The sequence below is a fragment of the Aethalodelphis obliquidens genome, unplaced genomic scaffold (assembly GCF_003676395.1).
Source record: "Aethalodelphis obliquidens isolate GAN/ISIS:26980383/991018 unplaced genomic scaffold, ASM367639v1 scaffold39, whole genome shotgun sequence".
NCBI classification, from domain to species: Eukaryota; Metazoa; Chordata; class Mammalia; order Artiodactyla; family Delphinidae; genus Aethalodelphis; species Aethalodelphis obliquidens.
Genome location: NW_020837983.1, coordinates 1,199,011 through 1,220,854, shown reverse-complemented (window position 1 = coordinate 1,220,854; position 21,844 = coordinate 1,199,011). Strand labels below are relative to the sequence as shown.

Below are 21,844 nucleotides of genomic sequence, written 5' to 3'. Positions count from 1 at the left end.
GTGATATCTTCATGGTCAGCTAATGATTTGGCAGAGATTTCCTTCACTGCCTAGATCGAAAAAACAAAAATAGATTGGGGCAGTGGTTGCGCAACTCTGTAAATATACTAAAAATCATTCAATTGTACACTCAAAATGAGTGAATATTATACTATGTAAATTATACCTCAATAAAGCTATGGAGGAAGAGGAAGAGGATGAAAATAAGAATTAGTAGAGCTCTGCTTGGTAGTGCTGTCAAAACCTGCTGAGTGAAACACAGTGAGTGAATCTTCAACCTCAGGAGCCTGTGCTTTGGGACTCACAAGAACAAGCTGGGTTTCCCTTGTGTTGATTAAATATAGAATTTGATTTTTTAAATTTCCAGGTTGAAAATTATTTTCATTCTAAAATTTTAAGGCATTTTGCTTTATTTTCTAGCAGTCTATGTTAATTGGCTCTTAATTCTATGAAGTCCAGTGCCATTCTGATCCCCAGTTCTCCAAGGCCCTTAGTAAATGGCTTTGTCTTTTATTTCTGTTTTTTTGTTTTGTTTTGTTTTGCCATTGTTGCTCTGGAAGTATTTTGGATTGTGTGTTTACCTTAGGTTTTCTGAAATTTCCTATTGTTTTGTCTCTTTTTGTAGTCTTTTTTTTTTAACTCAAAGTTTTCTCCTGAGCAATTGGTGAACTTCTTCGATCTCAAGACTTAGGTTCTTCTGATGTGGAAATTTGTGGATATTTCTTTGATAATGTTTCTCATCTCCATTTTCTTTGTGTTCTCTTCCTAAAACTATTATATTAGTAATATATTAGTAACATTAGCCTACTTGACTCTGATTGTTTCTCTAATTTTCATATATTTTATTTCTTATTTTTCATCTTCTCAGCTTTCAGGTTTACTTCCTAATAGCCTTCCTCAATTTCTTTATTTGGCAGCATAGTCCAGAGAACAACTTGGAATTGAGTATTAGCCATTAGTTCTTTTAAAAGCCACAAGTCATTTCCATCACTGGAAAATTCTTTCACTTCTTCCACATTGTGCAGCAGCAATCTCTCCTTTCCTCCCAGCAGTTTCACTCCTAGTTTTCCACCAAAGGGAAATGAAAAAATAGGTCCACACAAGAACTTATAGTATATCCAATTCATCCAAGTTGTCAAATGTTGGCTTAAAGTTGTTCATAGTATTCTCTTATTTTCTATTTAATGTCTATAGGACTGTGGTGATAACCCCTTTCTTATCTTTGATATTGATCATTTGTGTTCTTTTTCTTTATCAGTTAGTCTAGCTTGAGATTTGTCAATTTTGTTTCTCTTTTCAAAGAACCAACTTTTGGCATTTTAATTTTATATATTTTTTCTATTTTGGTGATTTTTCCTTTTTATGAATTCCTTTCTTCTATTTTGGGTTTAGTTTGCTCTCCTTTTTATAGCATTTTTAGGTGGATTGTTAGGTCATATGTTGTAGATATTCTCTTATAAGAATGTATAAGAACAAGTGATGGTAGTCAGAAAGAGAAAGACATATAGAATATGTCTAAACTGTGGCACAAATGAACATAGAATCTAAACTGTGGCACAAATGAACATATCTACAAAACAGAAACAGACTCACAGACATAGAGAACAGACTTGTGGTTGCCAAGGGGGAGGGACATGGGGGAGGGAAGGACTGGGAGTTTGGGATTAGCAGATATAAACTATTATATATAGGATGGATAAACAACAAGGTCCTACTGCATAGCACAGGAAACTATATTCAATATCCTGTGATAAACCATAATGGAAAAGAATATAAATAAAGAATGTCTATATGTGTATAACTGAGTCACTTTGCTGTACAGCAGAGATTGGCACAACATTGTAAATCAACTGTACTTAAATTTAAAAAAAAAATTACAAACCTAAAAAAACGGAATGTTTAAGAACAAAGCTGAAGGAATAACCCTCCTGTGAGATTTCAGGCAATACTAAAAAGCTACAGTAATCAAAGCAGCATGGTATTGGCACAAAAACAGACATATAGATCAATGGAACAGAATAGAGAGGCCAAAAATAAATCCACACACCTAAGGTTAATTAATACATGACAGAGGAGACAAGAAATAAACCCACACACCTACAGTTAATTAATACATGACAAAGGAGACAAGAATATACAATGAAGAAAAGACAGTCTCTTCAACAAGTGGTGTTGGGAAAGCTGGGCAGTTACATGTAAGTCAGTGAAATTAGAATACTCCTTCACAGCATTTACAAAAATGGTTCAAAGACCTAAATATAAGACATGACACCATAAAAATCCTAGAAGAGAACATAAGCAAAACATTTTCGGACACAAATCATAGCAGTATTTTCTTAGATCAGTCTCTCAAGGCAAAAGAAATAAAAACAAAAGTAAACAAATGGAACCTAGTCAACCTTAAAAGCTTTTCACAGCAAAGGAAACCATAAACAAAGCAAAAAGACATCCTACGGACTGGGAGAAGATATTTGCAAATGATGCTACAGACAAGGGCTTAATTTCCAAAGTATACAAACAGCTCATACAACTCAATATCAAACAAACAAACAACTCAATCAAAAAATGGGCAGAAGACCTAAACAGACATTTCTCCCAAGAAGACATAACAGATGGCCAGCAGGCACATGAAAAGATGCTCAACATCGCTAATTATTAGAGAAATGCAAATCAAAACCACAATGAGATATCACCTCACACTGGTCAGAATGGCCATCATCAAAAAGTCTACAAATAATAAGCACTGTAAAGGGTGTGGAGAAAAGGGAACTCTCTTACACTGTTGGTGGGAATATAAATTGGTACAGGCACTGTGGAAAATAGTATTGAGGTTCCTTAAAAAACTAAAAATAAAGTTATCATATGACCCAGCAGTCCCACTCCTGGGTATGTATCTGGAAAAGATGAAAACTCTAATTCAAAAAGATACATGTGCACCCCAATGTTCATAGCACTATTTACAATAGCCAAGACATGCAAATAACCCAAGTGCCCATCAACAGTCAGTTGCCTTAAGAAGATATGGTATATATACACAATGGAATATTAGCCGTAAAAAAGCATGAAATATTTCCATTTGCAGCAACATGAATGGACCTCGATAATATCATAGTAAGTGAAGTAAGTCAGACAGAGAAAGACAAATATTATATGTATCACTTATATATGTAGTTTAAAAAATAATACAAATGAATCTATGTACAAAACATAAATAGACTCACAGACATGGAAAACAAACTGGTGGTTACCAAAGGGGAAAGGAAGGGGAGGAGGGATAAATTAGGAGTATGGGATTAACAGATACAAACTACTATACATAAAGTAGATAAGCAACAAAGATTTATTCTACAGCACAGGGAACTATATTAAGTATCTTATAATAACCTATAATGAAAAATAATGCGAAAAAATATATATTTTGTATATTTATATACTTATGTTTTTATATTATACACAATATTATATATATGTATAATCACCTGAAAGTAACACAATACTGTAAATCAACTATACTTCAATTAAAATAAAGAATTTATGTTTTCCTTGGAGCACTACTTTAGTTGCACTGCAGCAATTTTTACTTTTTTTTTTTTTTTTTTTTTTTTTTGGGACGTGGGCCTCTCACTGTTTTGTCCTCACCCATTTTGGAGCACAGGCTCCGGATGCACAGTCTCAGCAGCCATGGCTCACGGGCCCAGCCGCTCCGCGGCATGTGGGATCTTCCCGGACCGGGGCATGAACCCATGTTCCCTGCATCGGCAGGTGGACTCTCAACCACTGCGCCACCAGGGAAGCCCTACATTATATTTTAATTGTCATTAAGTTTAAACTATTTTTAACTTCCTTATTATCTTTGACTTGTGAATTATTATAAAGTATGTTATTTAATTTCTAAGATATTTGAGATTTTTCTGGATATCTTATTAATAGATTTCTTAATTTACTTTGTTGTCAGAGAATATAGTCTATATGATTTCAAGCTTCTTAAATTTATTTTTTTATTTTTAGCATTTTTTTAAAGTTGACATATATATTAGTTACAGGTGTACAACATAATGATTTGACATTTGTATATATTGTGAAATGTTCACTTCAGTAAGTCTAGTTAACATCTGTCACCATACATAGTTACAAAATTTTCTTTCTCTTGTGATGAGAACTTTTAAGATTTACTCTCTTAGTGACTTTCAAATATGCAATACAGTAATATTAACTATAGTCACCATGCTGTATACATTACATCCCTGGGACTTATTTTATAACTGGAAATGTGTACCTTTTGACCCCCTTCACCTACTTCACCTACCCCTTAGCCCCACCTGTGGCAACCACCAATCTGTTTTCTGCATCTGTAAGTTTGTGGGGTGTTTTGTTTTGTTTTTAAGATTCCACATATAAGTGAGGTCATACGGTATTTGTCTTTCTCTGTCTGATTTATCGTAATGCCCTCAAGGTCCATCCATGTGTTGCAAGTGGCAAGATTTCCTTTTTTTTATGCCTGAATAATATTCCAGTGTGTGTGTGTGTGTGTGTGTGTATATATATATGTGTGTATATATATATGTGTGTATATATATATATATATATATATATATATATATATACACCACATTTGCTTTATCCGTTCATCCATCAGTGAACACTTAGATTGTTTTCATGTCTTGGCTATTGTAGATGTCCTGCAATCAACATGGGGGTGCATATATGTTTTTGAATTAGTATTTTTGTTTTCTTTAGAAATGCCCAGAAGTGAAATTGTTGGATCATGTGGTAGTTCTGTTTTTGATTTTGAGGAACCTTCATACTGTTTTCCTTAATGGTTGCACAAATTTACATTTCCACCAACAGTGCACATGTTCCCTTTACTTCACATCCTCACCAACACTTGTTATTTCTTGTTTTTTTTGATGACAGCCTTCCTAACATGTGATAGCTCATTGTGGTTTTGATTTGCATTTCCCTGATGATTAGTGATATTGAGCATCCTTTCTTGTATATGTTGGCCATCTGTATGTCTTCTTTGGAAAAATGTCTGTGCAAATCCTCTGCCCATTTTTAAATCAGGTTGTTTGGGGTTTTTTGCTATTGAATTGTATGAGTTCTTTATATATTTTGGATATTAGCCCCTTATCAGATATATGATTTGCAAATATTTTCTCCTATTCAGTAGGCTGCCTTTTCATTTTGTTGATGTTTTCCTTTACTATACAGAAGATTTTTAGTTTGATGTAGTTCCACTGATTTATTTTTACTTTTTGTTGCTTTTGCTTTTGGTGTCAAATCCAAAAAATCATTGCCAAGACCAGTGTTATGGAGCTTACTGCTTATATTTTCTTCCAGGAGTTTTATGGTTTCAGGTCGTACATTCAGGCATTTAATCTATTTTGAGTTAATTTTTGTGTATAGTGTAAAGTAAAGGGTCCAGTTTCGTTCTTTTGCATGTAGCTGTTTAGTTTTCCCAATACCATTTATTGAAAAGACTGTCCATTTCCCATTGTATAGTTTTGGTTCCTTTGTTGTATATTAATTGACCATATATTAGTGGGTTTATTTCTGGGCTCACTATTCTGTTCCATTTATCTATACATCTGTTTTTAGGCCAATACCATACTGTTTTGATTACTATAGCTTTGTAATATAGTTTGAAATCAGGGAGTGTGTTACCTCCATCTTTGTTGTCCTTTCTCAAGATTGCTTTGGCTATTTGGGTTCTTTTGTGATTCCATACAAATTTTAGGAATTTTAGGAATTTTTGTTCAATTTCTGTGAAAAATGCCATTGGAATTTTGATAGGGATTGCATTGAATCTGTAGATTGCTTTGGGTAATATGGACATTTTAATGATATTAATTCTTGTGATCCATGAGCACAGAATATCTTTCCATTTATTTGTGTCATCTTCATTTTCTTTAATTAATGTCTTAAAGCATACAGGTCTTTCCCTCCTTGATTAAATTTATCCCTAGGTTTTTTTATTCTTTGTTGCAATTGCAATTGGGATTGTTTTCTTAGTTTCTTTTTCTGATAGTTTATTTGTGTATAGAAACACAACAAATTTTTGAATATTGATTTTGTGTCCTGCAACTTTACTCAATTCACTTATTAGTTCTAACAGTTTTTGGTAGAGACTTCAGCGTTTTCTTTATGTCACTTGCAGATAGTGACAGTTTTACTTCTTCCTTTCCAATTTGAATACCTTTTTCTTTTTTTGGCTAAATTGCTCTGGCTAGGAGTTCTAATACTATATTGAATAAAAGAGGTAAGAGTGGCCATCCTTGTCTTGTTCCTACTCTTAGAAGTAAAGCTTTCAGCTTTTCACCATTGAGTATGTTAGCTGTGGGCTTGTCATATATGGCCTTTATTAGGTTGAGGTATATTCCCTTTATATCTGCTTTGTTGAGAGTATTAAGCATAAACGGATGTTGAATTTTGTCCAATGCTTTTTCTGTATTTATTGAGATATCATATGATTTTTGTCCTTCATTTTGTGATGTGGTATATCACATTGATTGATTTGTGGATATTGAATCATCCTTACATCCCTGGAATAAATCCCACTTGATCATGCTGTATGATCCTTTTACTGTATTGTTGAATTTGGTTTGCTAATATTTTGTTGAGGATTTTTGCATCTATGTTCATCAGGAATATTGGCCTGTAATTTTCTTTTCTCATGGCATCGTTTTCTGGTTTTTGCATCAGGGTGATGCTGGCCTCATAAATTGAATTTGGGAGTGTTTCTTGGAAGAGTTTGAGGATTGGTATTGATTTTCCTTTGAATGGTTGGTAGAATTCACCAGTGAAGCCATATGGTCCTGGACTTCTGTTTGTCGGGAGGTTTTTGATTCTGATTCAATTTCATATTTTCTATTTCTTCATGATTCAGTCTTGGTAGGTTGTATGTTTCTAGGAATTTATCAGTTTCTTAGAGGTTGTCAAATTTGTTGCGTATAACTGTTCATAATATAATCTTATCCTTTGTATCTCTGTGGTATCAATTGTAATGTCTCCCCTTTCATTTCTGATTTTATTTATTTGAGTCCTCTTTTTTCCAAGCCTCTTAAATTTATTGAAACTTATTTTATAGCCAACATATAGTCTGTCTTGGTTACTGTACCATATCTCTGTGAATATAATTTGTATTTTGCAGTTGTTGATGTAACTTTTATAATTGTCAGTTAAATCAAGGTGGTCCATAGTATTGTTAAGATCTGTGTCTTTTCTGGGTTTTCTTTTGTCTAGTTATATCAGTTGCTGAGGGAAGGGTTTTTACATTACCTAATATTTTTGTGGAATTGTGTGTTGTCCCCTTTATTTCTGTCAATTTTTGCTTCATGCATTTTGAAACTCTGTCCTTAGGCACAACACATTGATAATTGTTATCTCTTTATCTGATGTTAAGAGCCACTCTAGCCTTCCTGTTCTTAGTCTTTGTGTGGTATATCTTTTTATATCCATTTACTTTCAACCTATCTGTGTCTTTATGTTTAATATGTATTTCTTGCAGGCAGCATGTAACAGTGTCTCTTTTTATTTGTTGTGTCAATTTATGGCCTTTAATTGCAGTGTTTATCTTAGGAGTGAGTATACTATGGCCCTCAGGCCAAATGCCCAATTTGGAAATTAAATTTTATTGGAATACAGCCACATGCTTTATTTAGTTATTATCTGTGTTTACTTTTCTGCTACAAGACAGAGTTGAGTAGTTGTGACAGAGATTATATGTCCCAAACTCCTCAAGTATTTACTTTCTGGTCATTTACAGAAAAATTTTGCTGACCCTGGTTTAGACCATTAAGATTTAATGTGATATGGTTGAATTTAGGCATATAATTTTATTACTTGTTTTCTGTTTGTCCTTATTTTTGTTTGTTTTTGTTTCCCCCTGTTCTTTGGATTTTGTTAAGTTTAATTTTTGGCATTTAATTATATCTATTGTATTTTTAGCTGTATTTCTTTGTATTTTTAAGTGGTTGATCTAGGGATTATAATATCTAACTTTCTCAGTGTACTTGTTAATATTGTACTTCATGCAAAACAGTGATGGCAAAACTTTGCAACCATATGTAGTTTCCTTTCCTTTATTCCCCTGCATTGATCTTTTTGCTATAGCTGTATGCATTATATCTCCATAACTTGGAAATCTCACCAGGCAGTGTCAGAAGTTTTGCTTTTCAACAATCATACATATTTTCATAAAACTTAGATAAGGGGAGAAAAAGGAGTCTGTTATATTTATTCAGCTATTTGCCATCTCTCTTTTGTTCTCCTTTAAATCTTAAGATGAAAGACTCTGTCTGGTATCATTTCCCTTCAACCTGGAGGACTTCCTTTAGTGTTTCTTATAGATCAGGTCGGCTGATGACAAATTCTTTTAGTTTTCTTTCATCTGAAAATGTTTTTTACTTCATATGCATTCCTGAAGGATTTTTTTCACTGGCTATGTATAAGGGAAAAACTACACTCCTCCTGTGTTTTCCTCTACTCTCAATACTCTGTTATACTCACAACACTTCTGACACTAGATGTGAGGTTTTTCCACATATCAAGCAATTCATTGCGAAACCAGCTTGGTGTCCTATAATTCAAGTTAATTCTGATATAAACTGGAATTAATGTAGATGCCACAGGGTAATGGCCTGGTCACATAAGACTACCCTCCACTTCCGATGACAGTTACAAGTAAAGGTTCCCAAGACCCCCTTCTTGGATTCTGTCATTTTCTAGGACAGCTTACAGAACTTAGGGAAACCACTTTCTTACATTTACCAGTTTATTACATAATTAAGGGTATGATAAAGAATATAGATGAATAGTCAAATGAAGATATACATAGGGCGGGGTTTTGTAGGGTCGCAAGTGCAAGAGCTTCTGTGGAGTTGAGTTACACCACTCTCTGGTACATGGATGTATTCACCCACCCAGAATCTCTCCAAACCCTTTACTTTTTTGATTTTTATGGAGTCTTCAACACGTAGGCACCATCGATCCTTAACTCAATTTCCAGCCCCTCTCCCCTTCTCAGAGGATGTAGGGGTGGGGCTGAAAGTTCCAAGCTTCTAATCATGGCTTGGTCTTTCTGGTGATCAGCCCCCATCCAGCAGCCCACCAAGAGTCACCTCATTAGAACAGAAGACCAAATCACCCAGAAAATTTTAAGAGATTTAGCAGCTCTGTGTCAGGAACTAGTGTCAAGGAACAAATATTAGAACAAAAGACGCCCCTAGTGCTCTTATCACTTAGGAAATTACAAGGGAAAGGATGTTTGTGCCAGGAACAGGGACAGAAACCCATATATATATTTTTTCTATTATTTCACAATATGGGAACCTAGGTTGTCAGTCCTTTTCTGTTGGAAATTTAAAGATTATAGCTCCACTATTTCTGGCCCAGCAAATGGTCTCATATAGACCAAGATGGTGATAGTCTCTGATGAGAAATCTGCAAATATTTGAATCATTGTTCCCCTTGAAGATAGGGACCCTATTTTGGACCTTTTTCACCATTATCTACAATAAATGTTTCTTGAATTTATTGGATTGTATTAAATTTTTAGTAAGTTAATATAAAGACTAGACAGGCTTATTAGGGTTCCATTTCCATAGGCTTATTAGGATCTGAATTGCCCAATAGGTGTTATACCTGTTATATTTTATAAAAGAAGATTTCTTTACTAGATATGAATAAACCAGATAAAAGAAGCAATGCATTACCAAGTTTCTGAAATGTTTCCTTGGTTAATTGGCTTTGTTTCTATGTAAAAGGAAAATTGGAGGCAGTAGATGTTTGTCCGAGCTTTTTCCCCACTTCTCGTTTACATAAAAACTACTTACCATTTTATAAAATAATGGACAGTTAAGGGACATCCAGAAAGAAATGAGCCAAAAAGTGTTCTGGGAGAGTTCTGTGCTTTATAACATTACATTTGATGTTTTGATATCTACAGAGAGAATCAAATACAGCAGAGATTTTCTGTTGAAGCTCTCAAGTGTTTCCATCTGCAGAAAAAAACCAGACTTTCTGCCTGATCATCCCATTGTACTTCAAAAACCAGTAAGTAGTTTTCTAATTTTGTATTGTTTTAATCCTAAATATTTATCTTTTAAAGATTTTTGTATTGTTTTAATTCTAAAATATGTGTCTTTTAAACCTTTTTAATGTTCTCATTGTGAAATATAATTCAGAAAAGTACATAAATCTAAATGTATAGTATAACCAATTACTGCAAGTAATTACCACTCTGTCAAAAATAGAATGGAATTGTCATATTTTAGGAAATATTTTTGTTTTTCAATTAAGTTTTATAACTCACCTGAAATTGATTTTACTATGGTGTGAGGTAGGGGTGAAGTTTTATTTTTTTCTGCATGGATATCCAGTCATCCTAGCAATATTTAGCAAAAGGATAGTCCTCTGCCACCTTTGTGGCAATATATTTACATGTGGTCTGTTTCTGGGCGCTCTGTTCTGTTCAGTTACTCCTTTTGTACAGTAAAACAACACAACTATTCTTCGACACATCTTTGCTGTTTCTTAGCCCTTTATATTTCTGTGTCACCTCATCAAATTCTATCAAAGTAAATACACACAGTAAATACATACATGTATCTTTCAGGATATTGATTGGAAAGGACATGGGTTTCATGTCAGGCTTGGGTTCAAGTTGTAGCTCCACCTGTGTACTGGTATATTGTTCAAACTTAGGCAAGTCACTTAACGTTCTTGAGCCTCAGTTTTGCAATTGTGATAAGGGGATAATTTCTAATTGTTAGAATTAAATGAAATGTATGAAATTGCTTTTAGCATGGTACTTATCTCTCATTATGTACTCAGTAGGTGTTGATTTTCATCTTTTATGGTCTTTACTTCCATTTTGACTGGAATTTGAATTTCTTTTATTTATAGTTTTCATAAACACCATTTTATACAGGTAAAGGTGTATAAAAGGTATACAGGCATACCTCAGAGATGTTGCAAATTTGGTTCCAAACAAATATTGCAATAAAGGGAGTCACACAAATGTTTTGGTTTCCCAGTGCATATAAAAGTTATGTTTACACTATACTGCTCTTAGTTGTGCAATAGCATTATGTCTGGGAAAAAAAAAAAAACTATTTACATATCTTAATTAAAAAACAATTTAGTTATTTATTGCTAAAAAATGCTAACCAACATCTGAGCCTTCAGCAAGTTGTAATCTTTTCACTATGTAACATTGAAGATAACTGTTCACAGATCACTATAACAAATATAATGATAATAATGAAAATGTTTGAAATATTGGGAGAATCACCAAAATATAACACAGAGACTCAAAGTGAGCAGATGGTGTTGGAAAAATAGTACCCACAGGCTTGTTTGATGCAAGGTTGCCACAACCCTTCAATTTGTAAAAAACACAGTATCTACAAAGAGCAGTAAAGTGAGGAATGCCTGTAGTATTCTACTGAGATGAGTTCAGAATATAGGTATGCTAAGAATGGGTCAAATGTGAGATATAAAATACCTCCTGTGTTCTCCATTTGGGGGATTTCTTACCCTTTGGAATCCATAGCTTTTTTTTCATAATTACAATTTTTTGTATTTTAGTTTATTCATAGTGTATCAATGGCTCTTAATTTAAACTCACTACCTTGCAGACATCCAGCCAATTCTTTTTAAAATTAAAGCATAAATTTAGAAGTTTTTTTCATAATACCTTGCTCACAGGAATATTTAATGAGGTAAAGCATCCTTGATGTTATTTGAATTTTTCTACCTGTTCAGAGATCTTAAGGGCATATAATCCTTGGTCTATAAGAATAAATCTAAACTTCAGTGCTATATAAAATATAGTCGCTTTCTCATTTGAAGGCTTTCCACTTCTAAAAACATTTTATTTTGTCAATAGAAGTTTGACCTACGCATTATTTTGAGTTTACTTTTGTTTTATGCATTAATAATATTTTCTAAAAATTAGGTACCACAAAAACAGAACAACGGGTTTTGAATACAATCTAATATATTTAAATATAATATATGTATTATATAAGTTTTACTAAACACAGAAGAACTACTTTATTTGACAAATTCCAGTTACTTAATAGTTTCTATAGTAACATGCATTTAGATCTGCAAACAATAGGTCACAACATTTGGTTTGATAAACTAATTAGTAAAAGGTACATTCATTCAATCTAATTGATAAGTTAACTTTTTCTTCTCTATTACAGGAAAACAACCAAAGCTTTAAGTAGCATTTTGAGAATGTATGTATTTCAAGATAAAGAATTACTAATTTTATATTTTGGACACCTGCAAATGAAGTGGATCTAGTAACAATAACTGTAACAGACTGTAACAATTCAATTTATTTTTAATTTTGATGGTTGGATATTTGGTTTCTCCTAAAATGAGAAAGAGATACTTTAAACAATAAAGAATTTTCTAATCAGTTTCAGCTTTGCAGGCAGTTTCTTGCATAAATTGGGAAGTAACACTGGAAAGTAGGAATTTGGTTAGTGAAATGGGAAGACTGTATTTATAATTTGCATGCTACTTGCAATTTTTGTTTTTCATCACTTGTAATAATGGAATGAAAATGTAAGCTGTAAGGATTCTCAAATATAAAGTATATGCTATGATGTATATATGATACATAATTTCTTGTTGCTTTTAAAGTTGCTTTTGTTTTGTTTCCCACTGATTTCATACCAGCACTTGAAAGGATCATTACAATCTCTCTAGAGGTTTAGAATGATTCAGGATGTTCAATGAATAGTTCTCAGTGATAGGAGGGATAATATTTTAAGAAGTATTTCTTTTCAAATATATGATTGTTCTGTGGGTTTGTGATAATAACAACATTGTCTAATATTCTTTTATTTCCAAAAGAGGAATAATTGAGGCATTTGCAAATAATTGAGGTGCATTAAGTTTCAGTGCTGTAATTTCTTATAACAAGTGTATGGATGAAGAATTTGGAGGTTTAAACTTTTAGCTCCTAGAAATTCTATACACTAAATCTCCTGCAATTTGTCACTCTTGTTAAAAAGAAAAGTTTGTTCCAGCACAGTGTCACAAAGAATTGCTCATGTAAAGGTAAGTGTAAACTCTCCCTAGTTCTATCCTCAGATTCTTTCAGATCCCTGGGTCTATTGGCAAGGCATTCAAGGACATCATTTGGCAGAAAGTTTATCTTAAACTGAATTCTGAACTCCTAAAACAAGTACCTTTTTCTTCACTGGTCTTTAGACTTGTTACCCAGATTCAAACTTTAGTCCATGGCAGATTTCCCAACTTGGTCTTTAGTATACTACTTTTAATTGCTTTGTTCACCAGAAAAAGATTGCTTTTCAAGTAAGAAAAAAAAAAGAACCTTCACTAGCCATAAATTTATTGGTTACTTAAAAATGAGTTTACACCTACGGCCCAGTTTTTTACACTCATTTTTGCCCTACTATTTCCCTTTATATTATAGCTTCTAGTATTTATATGTGTATGATTACACACACATACACAAAAATACATGTAATTTATATAAGAGCTGGGGTCATCTCAATAAAAAAGTAATTTAAAAAGAGCTGGGGTCAGAATTACCATATAATTAAATTGGTTTGCTTTATTATTTGCCTATTATCCAAGTCTGTTGACTTTAGTTAAAAAAAAATATGATCGAACCTATTCCAATTTGGAATCCAAAGAGCCCTTCCATTTAGCATTGTTACTGAGGGCAGACCCCATTTAAAGTCATACTACCATCCTAACTTTGGAAAGTGCCTAGTATCCAAAAGACTTGATGTACTTTCTGAATCTGATACAGAAATGGACTGGCCAGAACAATATATTGATTAGCTATAATTTCTATTTTTGAAATCATTTATAACCAGCGTTTTCAAGAAGAGTTTGTATAGTAGAAGTCCCCGAGGCTTCAAAGTCTTTTGATCCTTTCTTATTGTATATAATCAGAGTGAGACTGCAAAGACTGTTTTATTATCTATTTGCCTTTGTACATATGTATAGCTTATTTGAATAATCATTGTACATCTCCATTCATGTTGTTCTTTGCTTTGTATATAAATTAAAAGAGTTGAGCCAGGTGTTGTTTCATAGTGTTTATCATCTTTAGAAATGACCACACACACACACACACACACACAAACATATACACACACGTGTGTATGTCAATATTTACTACCTATTTCTAGTAGAAGCTATTAAAAATTCTTTAATTTTATTTAGACTAAATGAGGACTGAGAGTACACAAAGGTGTTGGTAAAAGTTAGTTTGAGAAAATATGTTAGGTTAACTTTTATATTTAAAAAACAAAATTTTAGTTCAACCTTCCTTTTTGTCTGAGTTAAAAAAAAAAAGAAAAGGAAAAATTCACCTTATGTTTGTTTCCTGAAAGACCTGTGTTTTCAGAGGAATTTGGCCTAGAGAATAAACAAATTTCTATATGCATTGCATTTTCATTAGCAGCATTTATCAGAATAAAAGAGATTTTATTAAAAATATTTAATTTATGAGCTTGTACAGCAGAATATATAAGGTACATAGTTTTAGTTTTTCTAGTGAAACTGGGATTGTAGTCATTCTAGTGTTGAAACTGAAAAATAGATGTTTTTTGTCCAGTACATATTTTATTATTTCCCTAAAGTTTATACTTGTTTTATAATTCTTTGTTCACTTAGGTTAAAATTTTGGTTTTAAAATATTTTGAAATCATTATTTAAATGCAAATGTCTATTTTTCATAAGTAAAGTTAGACCTCTGGATCATGTGCCAAAAATTTTGAACCACATTTTCTTAACAAATGATATAATGGTGTTACATTACTAAATGGTACCCTGTCACAGAATTGCTCACTTATGAAAAACCAGTTTATAACTTGACAGATGGATAGAGATTCTATTGGTTATAATGAAGATTGGTTTATGCTCATGTATTAATGTTTTTTTAAGCTTAAACAACAGGGATGCACTGCATCCCTGCTCTCTCTCTCTGCATATAAGGATACCAGTCATATTGGATCATGTATTAGCTTTTTAAGTAACATAAAGTGAATAGTTATAGGATCCTGAGTTGGGAATGGAGTAGGTATTACTGAAGAATACATTTCACTCATGGTAAAGCAGATACTTAAAAAATCACAAAACACTGATTTAACCTTTATAGTTTATGACAGATCTACAGAAGCTGTTCTATGAAGTAATAGTCTAAAAGCTCTCACTTTAAATGTTTTTTTCTCTATCATAACAATTTTGTTACTTTATATGTATACTTTTCATATATTATGATTTTGAGACTAAAGGGTTTTAGGTTTATTGTATATAGCAATACAGCAGCAAATATTGAGGATAATAGTGAACTTTGAAAGTTGAGCTAAAATTTACATGAAAGATAAAATGATAGAAGACATTTAAGAAGAGTGCACATCTTAGGGTAAATATATTTAAACAAAAGTAGAGAGTAGATTAATAAGTACAGAGAATTTTCTAATTCACATTTCAGATAAGAACAGTTGTTTTTTACTTGGAACCATAAAGAAAATGTTAAGGAACAGCTAGTTGTTCAGGATCCACCATGAAGCTGAAAAGAGAAAAAGAGTTTTTTTAAATAATGAAAATAACTGCTAGGGCTAAGTTAGTTCAAGGTGCAAGTCATTCTTAAAGAGACTATTTTCCCTCATCTTTAGTCTGTATAATTACTTATCTTTCAAGTTACTGTTTCCTGACTTGATTGAACTTTCCTGTGCACTTGTTAGTTGTACCATAGCTTTTGGCACTTGGTTGCAGTTTAACTAAAAAGTTTTTGTTATATATGAATAGAGATTGTCTTGGCAATGAGATTATAAACACCCTGAAGATAAAATCATGTTGTTGTTGTTTTAATCTTCCCAGTTCAGAAAGTTTGGGTATAAATAAGTGGATGTGTTTTAAATAATATTTTTTTAGTATATCTGTATTGTAAAATTAGGAATATTTTCCCCAGTAAATGTAAGTATCCCAAAGACAAACCTATGTCAAAGAAGTAAGATTGGTGGAATGAGGTGAGAAACAGACAAATGTGAAGGATTAAAATTTGTTTTCAAAGCTGTTTAAATAATACACTGACTGGCAATAGGATCTTACTTTCTTATGTATCCTTTTTTCCCATAACCATAAGGCTTTCTCCTTTGCCAAGGGATATTCTGCTCCACAGACCAATTCTCATACTCTTTTTGTCTGGGTGTTTTATGATAGCTTATCAGCATAGGCTCCATATTCCAGTATGCCTCATTTAAGTGATTTTTATATTTGAGAGTTCATAGGAATATATTTTGGTTTATATTTTTGTATCTAGTGAAGACTGGTTTATTTGCTTTATTTATTTAAATAAATTGTTTTATTTATTTTTATTTTTGGTTGAGTTGGGTCTTTGTTGCTGCTCACGGGCTTTCTCTAGTTGCGGCAAGCGGGGTCTACTCTTCATTGCGGTGCTCGGGCTTCCCACTGAGGTGACTTCTCTAATTGCGGATGGAGCATGGGCACTAGGCGTATGGGCTTCTGTAGGTGTGGCACGCGGCTCAGTAGTTGTGGCTCACAGGCTCTAGAGCGCAGGCTCAGTAGTTGTGGTGCACGGGCTTAGCTGTTCTGTGGCATGTGGGCTCTTCCCGGACCAGGGCTTGAACCCATGTCCCCTGCATTGGCAGGCAGATTCTTAACCACTGCGCTACCAGGGAAGTCCCTGCTTTATTTCTTAAGATGTATCTTAAGTAAACCACTTAGAAATCTTAATTAAAAAGCAGTATTGGGCTTCCCTGGTGGTGCAGTGGTTGAGAGTCTGCCTGCCGATGCAGGGGACACGGGTTCGTGCCCCGGTCCGGGAAGATCCCACATGCCGCGGAGCGGCTGGGCCTGTGAGCCATGGCTGCTGAGCCTGCGCTCCGCAATGGGAGAGGCCACAGCAGTGAGAGGCCCGTGTACCACAAAAAAAAAAAAAAAAAAAAAAGTCTTATTAGAAATTGTTATTTGTGAATTAGTAATACAAACCCACTCATTGTGTGTTTCTAACTGTAATAACTTTCAGATTTTTATTTTAGGTCAAAATATATGCAGCATTTCAAAACTACATAAACAAAATGCACAAAACTAGTTGTTACAAATATAAGTCATATGGACATTAAAATCATAAATAATATTTATAAGCTAATTTCAGCTTTTTGTCCAGGGAGATATATCTGCTGTTTGTTCCCAAGGGAAGTCAGCTGTTAACAGTGATAGAACTTTCAGTTTAGAATAGAGTAGGATGACCCAATAGATGTTAAAAATCTTGTTTGAAGTAGGTTTTTAAAATTGTGTTAGAATCAAGCCTAACTTTTTTTTCTATCAAATTCCAGTGGTTGTAGAAATTAGATGTGATGTGAAAATCACACACACATGAAAAATAGGGTAGCAATTAAAAGGCATTAAATTGTATTCACTCTGAATTCTGAGAACAGGAATTGATCCAGTTTTATCTGTACTCAGTTTTTCTCTCTAAATTAGGAAATGCTCTGAGAGAGAAAGAGTAATAGAATGCATGTACCAATGATACTAATAGTGCATAAACCTGCCCTTAAGATCTAGAGTAAATATAAAAAATCAGGCTGAGACTGTCAGAGTCAGCCAACTTGAAAGCATTCACACCTGATCTCCCCATCTCCTCACCTAGCTTCAATTCCAGAATTGACTTCTTCATTTTCCATTTATTGCCAATCCATCAAAATCTACCCTAATTTTAAAATTCCTACCATTTTATTAAAACTTCTCTTGTCAAATCCAATTTTCAGTCCCATTCTCTTCAGTCATGCTCTCCTACATAGGCCCCCTGAGGAGCACTGTACTTTGCATGTTACTCCTCTTTTGGTTTCCTTGATACTCTGTAACTGTGACTCTCCTATCTCTGGTTCCCCTCAGTCTCCTTAATGAAAGGAGGCTTTTCTCTCCCAACCTTTTAAATAAAGGCAGTTCCTCAGGCTTCTGTTAGATATTTTCTTCTTACCTACACACTTTCTCACCAACGCCCGGCTTCAACCATCATCTTGCTATGGTTAACTCCTGAAAATTCTATCTGCAAGGGAACTGTATGGATATCGTCTTGGTTCAGATGCTTTTTTTTCCTGGCCTAGATTATTGCCCTGCCTGACCAATTTCTCTCCTCTCATGACATTCACCTTTCTCCCTCCTGCCACAGTTACTACTGATTAGAGCATTCACTAGCCCTCTCAAAAACCTTTAATGGCTCCATAATACTGTAAGAAGAAAGTTAAAATTCCTTATTATATTTTCAACTCCCATTTCCTACTCTCTCCTCTCTTTGCACATGTACCATATACAAGCCTTATGCTTTAATCATATCTTTGCACCAATTAACACAGCACATTTAACATTTCTTACATTTGTTCATGTCTACAATTTACCTCTAAGTACCCTTCTTCTCCATCTTTATTTGTCCAAATCTAATTTTTTAAAGTCCAGCTCAAGGATCATCTCCTCATTAAAAACTGTTAAAGAGGCAATCCACTCCTCTAAATTCACATAGCACATTATGACTCTAATAGGTAACTATTATGTATGTCCTGAGCTTGTTATTTTTCTGCAAACATTTGTCTTTCCTACTGGACAGAAAGCATTTTATAGGTAGGGACTGTATTTTTACTTTGTACCCTCTATAGCTCCCAACACAATGCTTGTACATAACTGGAGCTCAATCAGTGCTAGTAAACAGGCTAGGAACCCCAGTATCCCCAGTGCTTAGCACTTATTAACATTCAGTAAAAGTATGTTTAATTGGTAATTGAATGGATGGGTAGATGAACAAATAATTTTTGCTCTCAATTATCTTAAATAAGGTTTGGCTAGGCCAGACTTCTCAGGCAAGTTCATTTCAAATTTCTCTTTCCCTTCTCCTTTTTCTCCAATTACAAAAAATATTTTAACAATTATTATAATAAAGATATTTCTAACATAATTCTAATCTCCAATCTATGGTCACCTATTTCAGATTTATTCAATACACTATAATATAGTAAAGCATTTGAATAATTTTTTGAAATGTCATGATTTGTACTTCAAATTGTTAAAAGGTGACCAGCAAATGACTAATATTAGGTTTAATACAGCCAGGAATACAAATAGGGTCAACTAAGGACTAAAGGCAATAGAAAAAATATATAGATCTCTTATTTCCTACCCCCACTCTCCAATTTTAAGATAGATAAAAAAATAGAGTACAGTTGATGAAGGGGAAAGGGCTAGAACATACTGTCTTTTAAACAGAGAAAGGCAATACAAAAGCACATAGAAGAATTGTGAACCCAGGATAATTACCAGGAACTAGCATAGTAGATGTGAGTTCTGGAGTTTCCAAGAAATCCACATTACTTCTTTGGAAGGTCTTGCTATAATTCATCTGACGGTGGCTGTATAAATAATTATAGGTTATGGCTGTGCAATTTATTACAATCTTCCTGAGTAGAATGTAGCACAGTTCAAATTCACTCAAGGTGGCAAGGTTTCGGATGATTTAGATTAAGTGCCTGAATACGGACTTCTTTTCTTGGTTATTTACCCTTAAAAAAAGACTAAGGAGTAATTTAACAAGTATCACCAGAATTTTTTTTTAAAACAGGAGAGCACTAATTCTCTAGAGAAGATAAAACAAAAGGAGATAACTGTAATTGCAGCAAGAAGTTTAAACAGAAGGAAGACTATCTTGGGCATCAGGATGTTTAAAAAATAGGATAGCTAAGAAGAAGGACTATAGATTTTCCATCTCTAGAGGATAAAAAGAAAGAAAAATCATCTAAAAGTATAGGCCTGGAACTACAGAGTTGAATAAGTTGCCTTTAAAGCTCCCTTTTGTGCCTGAAATTCTGTTGATGTCATTATGCATTATAGCACAGTGTTTAAAATAGCCACAAAAATAAAAATTTTAGGTGAAATATGTATCAAATAAATTTCCAGGTATTTGTTTCATTACCATCATTTAACACCCCAAAATATGGACTTATTGGAGAGCTATATTCTCTGTGCCATTTAAAGCCAACTAGAACTATTTATATAATCTCAGAATAGCAAAATTTCCTTCATCTCATTTTTCTAATTATATATTTGTTACTTATTAATAATTATTTTAATTTCAAAGAACTTGATTTATCTTTTAACTTTATCGAGGAATAGTTAACAAATATAATTATATACAAAACTGAATGATTACAAGAGAAGTTGACTTGCTTTTAATCTTTTCCAAACAATGTCTTGAATTTCCCTTTTGTTTGCAGTAAGTAAAGACATTTCAAAAAGCTGTTAAGCTATGATGATCTTAACCATTATATATAGCTATATTGCAAAATAAGAACCACAGAGCTTAAGAAAAATTAGGAAGTAAAATTATTTTCATCTTTTTCTGCATCCTTTGTCTCCCACCCCTGCACACCTTAGACACCCATGACCCACATCTAAATCTGTTTACCTGAAAGCATCAGTAAAATGGTAACTCTTAAAGTGTGATCATAATCAAAAGTTTTTGTGCTTCAAAAGGAAAGTGATTTCAAATCCATAAAAAGAGTGAGATTTAGGAAAATGAGCAAATAAGACAGGTTTTAAGGTGAGGTAAAGGGAATGGAGTTTTTTCTACAGGTTCTAAAATTATATCATGTATATTGCCACCTCCCTGGCAAAAAAATAAAAAAAATAAGGCCTGCTGATAACTTACCTATTCCACACACTACTGTTCTCCCAGAACTCGTAAATCGTGTAGTGAGATTCATTTGAAAGCTTCTGTATAGAAATACTGAAATGGAAAAGGAAAGGTATAATTAGCCACAGGAAATTAAATACAAGAAATAAACTAATATTTCTAATCACCTCTAATCTTATCCATTTGTATAAGAAACACCTATGGTTCCTGCATGAAAATTGAAGTTTTGTCAATAATTGATTAACATGTCTGTTTGTTTAATATACGTTTTTAGTTTTCTGGTTTGGCATCATGAATACTGTCTCAGTATATTTCAGAAATCACAAATATAACTTTGTAAAATTTCCTTCATATATCTATTCAAAAAGATTTTGTGAGTTCTGTTTTGCCAGGGTTCAGAAGAATGTGAGTGCATGCCACCTTCCTTGCCCTCAGCTGTTGCTCTTTGGATCAGTCCAATCAGCCTCCAAAGCTCTTGCCCTTACCTCTATCTCTGGATTGACAGTTTTTGTTTGGGGTCCTGCTGTAAGCTAAGTCACCTGGACCACACTGCTACACAACTAACTCCAACTTTGCCAGTGCCCAGTGTTGGTCCTCCTCCTTTCTCTTTTACACACTCACACCTCTCAACTTTCTCACTGTCCAGATCAAGTTTGAGTCCATATTCTGGCCATAATTGTAGTTTTTTTTGTAATTGCTTTTCCAATTTAGGGAAGACAAATTTGTTCCTTCCAACCTTCTGGACTAGCCTGAGAGTGGCTAATAGCTTATATAATATGTTTTGGAGTAGTGAAGAGAGAGGAGGTGGGTGAAAAGACAAGTTGAGGTGAAGACTGGATTTAATCCGGTAGCAATGAGGAGACACAAAAGGGTTTAAAGCAGGGAGAGTCTCATTGTTGAAGCTGGGTTTTAAAAGATCCTTCTGATGGCTGTGTGAGGTAGCCTATGGAGAACAGTTCAAAGCAGGAAGAAAAGTTAGAGAGGTAGTGAAACTAGCTTAGGTGAGAGATGATGAAGATCCAAATTAAGGTAGAAAGAAAGGGAGAGGGGAGAGATTCATAAATTTAAGGGAGAGTAGGATACAAATATAAAGATTCCTTTAAAAAATTAATTCCACAAGTCCAGCTTGTTCAGCCTAAC

General features: G+C 33.6%; 2 protein-coding genes across 2 annotated transcripts in view; one reads left to right on the top strand and one right to left on the bottom strand.

Moving 5' to 3' along the window:
- CUNH8orf88 (chromosome unknown C8orf88 homolog) overlaps positions 1–14,078 on the top strand; it is a 42,200-nt gene extending 28,122 nt beyond the window's left edge. Inside the window, exons 5-6 of the mRNA XM_027131377.1 lie at positions 9,947–10,053; positions 12,213–14,078. Of these exons, the coding sequence (XP_026987178.1) occupies positions 9,947–10,053; positions 12,213–12,236 (131 nt within the window). The 3' untranslated portion in view covers positions 12,237–14,078. The remainder of the gene's footprint in view (positions 1–9,946; positions 10,054–12,212) is intronic.
- Positions 14,079–15,143: 1,065 nt separating this feature from the next.
- NECAB1 (N-terminal EF-hand calcium binding protein 1) overlaps positions 15,144–21,844 on the bottom strand; it is a 256,058-nt gene continuing 249,357 nt past the window's right edge. Inside the window, exons 11-13 of the mRNA XM_027131376.1 lie at positions 20,720–20,797; positions 19,333–19,424; positions 15,144–15,571 (exon numbers count right to left, since the gene is read on the bottom strand). Coding sequence (XP_026987177.1) covers positions 15,546–15,571; positions 19,333–19,424; positions 20,720–20,797 — 196 coding nt within the window. The 3' untranslated portion in view covers positions 15,144–15,545. The remainder of the gene's footprint in view (positions 15,572–19,332; positions 19,425–20,719; positions 20,798–21,844) is intronic.